The 7,383-nt window shown below is 63.1% G+C and overlaps 1 protein-coding gene across 1 annotated transcript in view; it reads left to right on the plus strand.

Annotated features, from left to right (window-relative positions):
* Positions 1-7,383, plus strand: part of CACNA2D4 (calcium voltage-gated channel auxiliary subunit alpha2delta 4) — a 91,356-nt gene that overhangs the window by 55,250 nt on the left and 28,723 nt on the right. The window contains exons 31-32 of the mRNA XM_067698599.1: positions 947-1,074; positions 4,272-4,352. Of these exons, the coding sequence (XP_067554700.1) occupies positions 947-1,074; positions 4,272-4,352 (209 nt within the window). The remainder of the gene's footprint in view (positions 1-946; positions 1,075-4,271; positions 4,353-7,383) is intronic.

Genomic DNA, 7,383 nt, shown 5'->3' on the forward strand with positions numbered 1-7,383 from the left:
TTAAACTTCCTCCCCCAGTAGAAAAAACGCACGTCCACATCTTCCTGTGGCCCCGGTTGGACCGGGGACCACACCGGGCAGTGTGAGGGGAGGGTCTCGGACACCCCTGCACCCTCTCCAAAAGGCTTCCAAGAACGGAGGAGGGAAGTCGGTACAGACAGACCCTCCTGAGTCACGAACCAGCCCCACGAACGGCCGCGCGTGCACTGCACACCTCCAGGGGGCTCCCCTTGCCTGGCCCCTGGCGTCAGTGCAGCCCAGGACGGTGCAGCCAGGCAGGTGGGCTTCTGAGAGCCCCGAGCCAAGCATGCCCAGAATCAAACCTCAGTTATCCACCTGCAGGTTACACAGTCACTCTTTTAATCCCTACCAGATTCTCCCTGCTTCCCTCCCAGTCTGCCCTGGGCCAACACCCCCTTCTGTCAGCGGGCTGAGCCCAGCAGTGCAAAACCGTAATTAGCAAGGTAGAGCTGCCCCCCAAAAGGAGACTGAGCTGCCCCCCAAAAGGAGACTCCACTGCCTGCGGCAGGAGCTGTTGCAGTAACCATTTGGGGGGAATTTATGACCCTCTATGACTATACAGTTCCCTCCTGCAGACATGCTAATCAGCTTGACAAAGAGGAATTAGGCTGTACCCCAAATAAATGAACCCTGCAGGCAAGGAGTGCACAGAGAGGTGGAAAGGCTCTCTCAGCACACAGGCCCTCCACCCTTCCTACGATGTGCCCTCAGCTGCACCAGCATTTGATTCCGGAAAAGGCAAGAATGACTGGGGAGCATCCTCCGGGGCAACACCCATTCAGGGGCTAATCTTTCCTTCTGCAACCCCACCAAGTCAGAGGGGAGTCGCCCCCCTGGCCCAGCCACGATGACCTCGTAGGAGCGAGGAGATGGGGAAGACCGTGCTCCCGGGTCCGGGGGAGGTGACAGGCCCTTCTCGCTGCAGGAGGTTCCTGACGCCGGCGGACGAGGCCAGCATCTTCACCCTGGACCACTTCCCTCTGTGGTACCGCCAGGCCGCCGAGCAGCCTCCGGGCAGCATGGTCTTCAACCTCTACTCGGCAGAGGGACCAGGTAATCTACACCCCAAGCTCCAGGGCGGGGCCCAGGGCATCCCTCCTCCCACCGCGCTTGGGGTGGGAGACCGCCACGAGATACAGGACCGAACGTCCAGACCTCGGCGTCCCCTCACCCCGCTGGCCTCCACCTGCACCCTGGGTGGATCGTTTCATTCCCTGGCCGGCAATCAACGACGCGGTTCACAAGTTCAACTGTAACAGAGGAAAGGGGTTTGACCCGAAAGTCAGGAGGAGCTGGATTCTAGCCCAGATTCCGCATAGGAGGACGTGGGGACAATGGGTCTCTGGGGAGTCGTGTATCTCCAGACATCTGAGTGTTTCTGAGAGCTGCTCAAAGCGTGAAAGGAGCAGACTTTATTCCGTGGGGGGCCGCTGTACTGCCTGGAACAGACTATATCCCAGGGGGGCGGCTGAGCCCCGGCCTGCTCCCCGGCAGCTCCTGGTAATAACGGGGCGCCTCCCGGCCGCCAGGCCTCTGGGGGCTGCAGGGCGAGAGATGATGGCGGATTGGGCCTCAGGCACCCAGCCAGCACAGGCCTGCCAGTCCAAGGGCCAGGGGGGCTCAGAGCTGGAGCCCCCAGCTCCCAGCCCGGCCCCCACTCTGGGAAATAACCCGAACGGGAAACGGTAAGTGGCTTTAACAGAGCGCCCAGAAAGCCGCACAGTGTTTAGGACAGAAAGGACCCTGGGGCTGCAAAGCCTCACCCTCTCAATCCGCACTTGAAGTGACCACGGCCCAGAGAGGGTCCACGGGTCACGTCTGGGGGTCCTGGCCTCAGCGCCGTGGGGTGAGGGGGCCCGCAACTATCCTCGGCGTCCTGGCTGAGCGAGCCGAGGTTGGGGCTGAGGAGTGGAGACGTGAGGAAGAGGGCGGCCGGGAGCCGACTTGGGATGAAGCCTTGTCCTCCCTCCAGGCCGCCCGCCCGCCCGCCAATAGCCTCCTGCCACCGCCGCCACCAAAACCACCCTCACGCCGCCCGACGGGAACCTCCCCGAGCTGAGCTGCCGGCTGGGGAGGCCCAGGCCCCGGGGCCCCGCCCGCGGCTGCAGGCAGCACCTGCCCTCTAGATGCCCTTCCTCGGCATCCTCCGCCCGGCGTGTCACTGACGTGCTTTACAGAACGCTTTTCCCCGCCCCGCTCATGCGGTGTGCACGCCCTCTTCTTACACAAGGAGAGTCTGAGGTTCAGAGGGCGCCTGACTCGCCCGGACCACACAGCGGGGGGCACACCGGGGGTCTCTCCGCACTTCACTGTGTGTAAGGCGCTGGGACTCCAGGGCACACCCGCGGAGGGGCCCCTTCCCGCACTGGCACCACAGCCACAGAGGCAGCTCCCCCTTTCGGCGCCCCCCGGAACAGGAGGGCCCCACGGGGTCCCGGGGGGTCTGGGGTGAGGCCCTGCCCGCCCCCACGGTGACGGGCTCCCTCCTGCCAGTGTCACCAGGATGAGCTGGCTGCCGGGGAGCTCTCTGGCACAGGGGCAGGAGGGTGGTGGGCGGGAACAGAGAGCGAGATGACGAGGGCCGGCTGGGGACCACCGGGCAAGGGGCCCTGCACGCTCCCATCCTCCCCCAAAGGGAGAAACCGACAATTTTAATGGGGGGTACCCCTGAGGAGGTGGAGGGGCGGCTGCAGGGTGAGGGGAGGGCCCCGCCCACCCAGGCTGACTGCAGCCCTCCGCCTGGGCCCGGTGGGCGAGCTCTGCCCACACGGAGCTGCCTTTTGCAGTCGGCGCTGAGAAACCTGCCAGCACAGAGCAGAGTCCCAGCGCAGCCCCAGCAGCTCAGGCCTGGTGCCCCCACCCACAGCCCTGCTTCCTGGGCCAGGCCTGGGCCTGCCCCCCTACCACCTGGTAGCTGGCTCACTCACCCGGTGCCTGGTGACCCAGGCCCTGAGATCCCTGCTATCCCCAGAGACCGCGTCATTAGCGCCCCACACCTTCGCCTGGGTGTTTCCTCCGAGCCCGTGGAGCACACACAACGGGTCTGTCCCGAAAGCAGCTTGCGGCCGGGAACGGTGCGGGGGTCACCCCATCAGGATCGTCCAGACATTTCTAGAAGCAAGGCGGGGAAGCCAGCTTCTGCGGCTGTTCTGGTCTCTTGTGTCCTTGTCATGGCCAATTCCTAGAGCCAAGGACGACCTTACATCGTGTCAGTTCCTAGAATCAGAGTAATTTCTGATTTCTGTGAGATACTTGGTTCCGGCGAGGTGGGATGGGTAATCCTGACAAGAGGGCAGATACGAGAAACCAGTGGTGGATTTAAGTTTCGCTACGACTGACACTGTCAAGAGTCTCACGACCTGTTGGTTTCAAGCAACGTTTGATGTAAAGACATTCTAACAAGCGAGCACGTGGCAGAACTGTGCCCCTTTCTCGGGGTTTTTAGTGACACACTTGATCCGTAGGCAAGAGTGCCTTTCCCAGGGCTGTAGAGCCCAAAAGCCGCGGGCACGTACTCGTCCGCGCCTCTCAGAGCCGGAAAGCTCTGTGCTGGTGCAGAGCTGAGGCTGCCACCTGAATTCTGCGCCTGGAGGCCTGGCTCTCCTGAGAGGTCCCGGAGCCTGGCTGTGTCCCGGACGTGCAGCGACCCTCCGGGCAGTGGCACGCAGGCCACCAGGATTCACGGGGCACCTCGCACGTGTCAGATGCCAGCCAGCCTCTGTGCCCATCGCAGCCCTGGCGTCTGGCTTCCCGAAGGGGCTGTCGTTGTCACCTTGACTCATGTAACTGATGAAGGACAGCGCAGGGTCAGCCAGCACTGCGTCCGGGAGCGCAGCCCGTGCCCTGCTCGCAAGGGCCCCTCGATGCCACGCGAGTCTCCTGGGTGGGTCCCCGCGGGGTCCCCGAGCTCCAGTGGGGCAGCTGCATGCAGACAGCTTTGCGGCCCTGAGACAGAGCAGACCTGCAGCGTCAGGGACCTGACAGTGCGGCGCTGTCCAGGCGGGCAGGGGCCACACACTGACCTGGCAGCTTCGGAGCTGCATGGAGAGGTGGGCGGCACCCGGCACATAGGAGGCAAGTACGAGGCGCTCCGCAAAGACCCGAGGTGGTGGTAGCAGGCAGCCTCCCTGGCAGCCCCTCGCTCGCTCAGGGAACGTCCTAGCCTGCTGTTTACTGGGCTTTCCAGCCCGCGCCGCCACCCCGGCTCCTCCTCAGGTGCAGAGAAAGTGACTGGACAATTTTCCCCCCAGAAAATACAGACAAGCCGATGGTGGTGACCGTGAGCACAGCTGTAGCCGTGACCATGGACAACAGGACAGCCATCGCTGCAGGTAGGAGCTGCCCCTGGGCTTTGAGGCCGGGCAGTTGTGAGTCCGAGTCGAGAACGAGGCCCAGTGACGGAGGCGGCCCCGCGCGTGGTTCGCGAGGCCACGGTCTGTGTTTTCCCAGATGAAATGTGGGGCTGAGGGGAGGTGGAGTCTTCCTGAGCCATTTTGTTTATACAGCTGTGAGGCCTTAGATCTAACAGAATTCATGCAGTAAACTGAAGCCCAGACAGGTTGAGAGATCTGCTCAAGGTCACACAGGACAGAGCCTGCCCAGACCTCCTTCCCACCCTCTTTGTGTCGCTTCCGCCTCCACTGCCCACTCAGGGGAGGAGTGGGCTTGGGACTCAGACCCTAAAGTCCGAGCCCGTACGTGAGTCCTGTGCTCCCGTGCATGTTCTCATCCAGCCCGGGGGGGGCGGTGACCTGGTTTGGCTCCATTTTACAGATGAGGAAACTGAGGCCCAGACATGTTATTTGCCCGAAGTCCCACAGCTAATAGTCAATGACTAGAATTTAAGCTCAGACTGCCTCTCTTGAAGGCCCAGGATCATGACCCTTTGTTGCAATTGGCCACAGAAGCCATGAGAGTACCCGGGCAGCCTCACGAGCTGCCCCGGCTTTGCAGCTTTTTGGGGCCTAAGAAGGGCCTAGGCACCCCTGCCCACTCGTCTGAGAGCCCTGAGGATCCTGCCCTCGGTCTCCGTGTCTCAGACCCCACCGTGTTCTGAGAAGCTGTGAGGTCCTCACAGCTCTCAGCCGTCCTGGGCACTGGGGTCGGGCGCCTGCATTGTGGGGGACCCCACAGCTGCCAGGGGCAGGCGAGCAGGCCCCTCGTGTCTTCTCCCCCAGGCTGAGTGCAGGGCAAAGGGCAGGGAGGAGCGGCCCAGCAGGCAGGCTGCCCCTTCGTCCGCCCGCCCCAGCAAGGGCACGGCCGTCCACGCTGCGATGAGGAGGGAGGGAGGGAAGGGCTTGTTCTGGTCACTCAGAGCCTCATTTGGAAACACGTGTGTCACAGGGGTCCTGAGGCTGCGCCGCCGGGCACTTTGGAGGGACCCGCGCCTTCCCAGCCGCCTTTCTGTCCTTCGCCTGGCCTGCTAATCCCAGACCCTAAAGACTGTCCCGTAGCCCCTGCTCCGTCCATGACGTGGGCTTCTCAGCTCCCGCACACCCGAAAGCCCAGCAAGCAGAAGGCACGCGGGGTCAGCCTGCTGGCTGCTCCCCTGCACTCTCCAATTACTTGACATCATTTTTAACTCGGCGCTGCATTAGAGCCAGGAGGGGTTGCCATGGAAACCGTGTCCGGGTGCTTCTGGTTTAACTCACTGCAGACGATCGCTCTGCAGCTCGGGGGGCACGGATGTGATAGGACAGGGAGGAGGCACTGGAGACCTTTATGCTTCAATTATTCTTTTCAGCCTCCTTTTGTAATTTCCTCTTCCTAGCCTGTGGCTCAGCCTCCCTGACCCGGACCAGCTAGCCTGTGTGTGCGGTGCCGGCAGTTCCTTTCCTCGCGTGTTCTGTGACGCACAGGCTGCACGTTCGATGTTTGTGCCCTGGGCTGGGGAGAAGGAGGAAGGGCAGCTGGGGGACAGCCAAGGGCCAGGCAGGTGAATGAGGAGGCGTCGCTTAACCTTAGTCTAAGCAAGGTTAGACTAAGGTTCATGCAAAATTTCTAGGAATCTACTGTTCTGATCAGGATCCACTTTCAAGTCTCTGTGCCCTCCAGGCCCCACTTGGGAAATACTGCCGAGTGTCATGGTGGTACCGTAACCTGCAAGTGTGCTTCCCCAGCCCAGCAGCCTTTGTGCGGAGGGCCTGCTGTCTGGAGCTGCCTGATGGCTCCTCTCCTTGGAGTTCCGCCTGCGTGCGCACGGCCCAGCCTTCAGACGGCGGGGCGCTCTCAGAACAGTGCGTCTGCGCGTTACCCACACCTGTGCAGGCTGTGCAGGCGGTCCCCTGCCCCCATGGGGCCTGCTCTCCCAGCTCTGCTGTACCGGTCAGGGCCACAGGAGGGCACATCTCCCCACTTACCCCCACCCAGGAAGGAGTCCAGCCGAACTCCTGGAACAGGGACCTGCTGGTTCCCTTCTCCCGGGGGTTGGCTCCTGGCTCGCTGGGGTGTCACCGAAGGGAGGGCTCCTGGCTAGAAGAGAATCCCGTCTTGGTCTGAAGACTGTGACGCGTGTAGCCCAGGCCCGGCCAGTCAGGCGAGGTGGGCCACGCGGGCCGCAGGTGGGCAGACAGCCGGAGGCCTTGCCGTCGCTCACTACCCCCCCCCGGCCCCGCCCCAGCCCTCCGGCCCCGCCCCAGCCCTCCGGCCCCGCCCCCGCCCTCCGGTCCCGAGTTCTGATCCTGCATCTGCTGAGCCCTGAGGAGGGGTCGTCTGTACGTCAGCCTCAAAAGCACAGGATATTAAACGGGGCTCGTCCTGCAAACCCAGCGACACCCCTCCAAGGCTGGTGAAACCTAGTCCCCTAAACTGCTCTCGGGGAGCCGCCCCTCCCGGCAGGCAGCAGGAGGGTCCCCAGGGCCAAGGCGCGCCTCCTACCCCGTGGCCGTCTGCCCTTGACCGCAGGGCAGCCTCGCTCGCAGCGGGGCTGGGAGCAGGCCCGGGGCTCCGCGCTCCCCCGCTGCCCTCCCAGGGGCGCCCCAAGGCCAGGCCTCGGGCGGGAGCTGCCGTCCTCCTTAGGGGCCTGGGGACACTCCGTGCGCCCATCTGGGGAGGTCAGCGGGCAGGGGCCGCCATCCCGGCTGCTGGCTCCTGCGTCCCCTCCCGCCCAAGGAAACCAGGAAGTAGATAGGAAAATACAGGCTTTATTTGTCATCTGAAACAACAAACCAGAAATATAATTTTGCCTTTAAAAATCTCTGTCTTAGGCTAAAGACACCACCACTGACAACGTCCAGCCTTCCCTGACTCCCTTTAGAAAATCCCCAGGTCTGGTGTCAGCCGGCACCAGAAGAAGGAAGACTGCAGGCCAGCCCGGTGGGCAGCCTGCACCCGGCCCCCTCTACCCCTGTCCTGCCTCAGAAC

Source organism: Pseudorca crassidens, chromosome 11 (assembly GCF_039906515.1).
Source record: "Pseudorca crassidens isolate mPseCra1 chromosome 11, mPseCra1.hap1, whole genome shotgun sequence".
Taxonomy (NCBI): Eukaryota; Metazoa; Chordata; class Mammalia; order Artiodactyla; family Delphinidae; genus Pseudorca; species Pseudorca crassidens.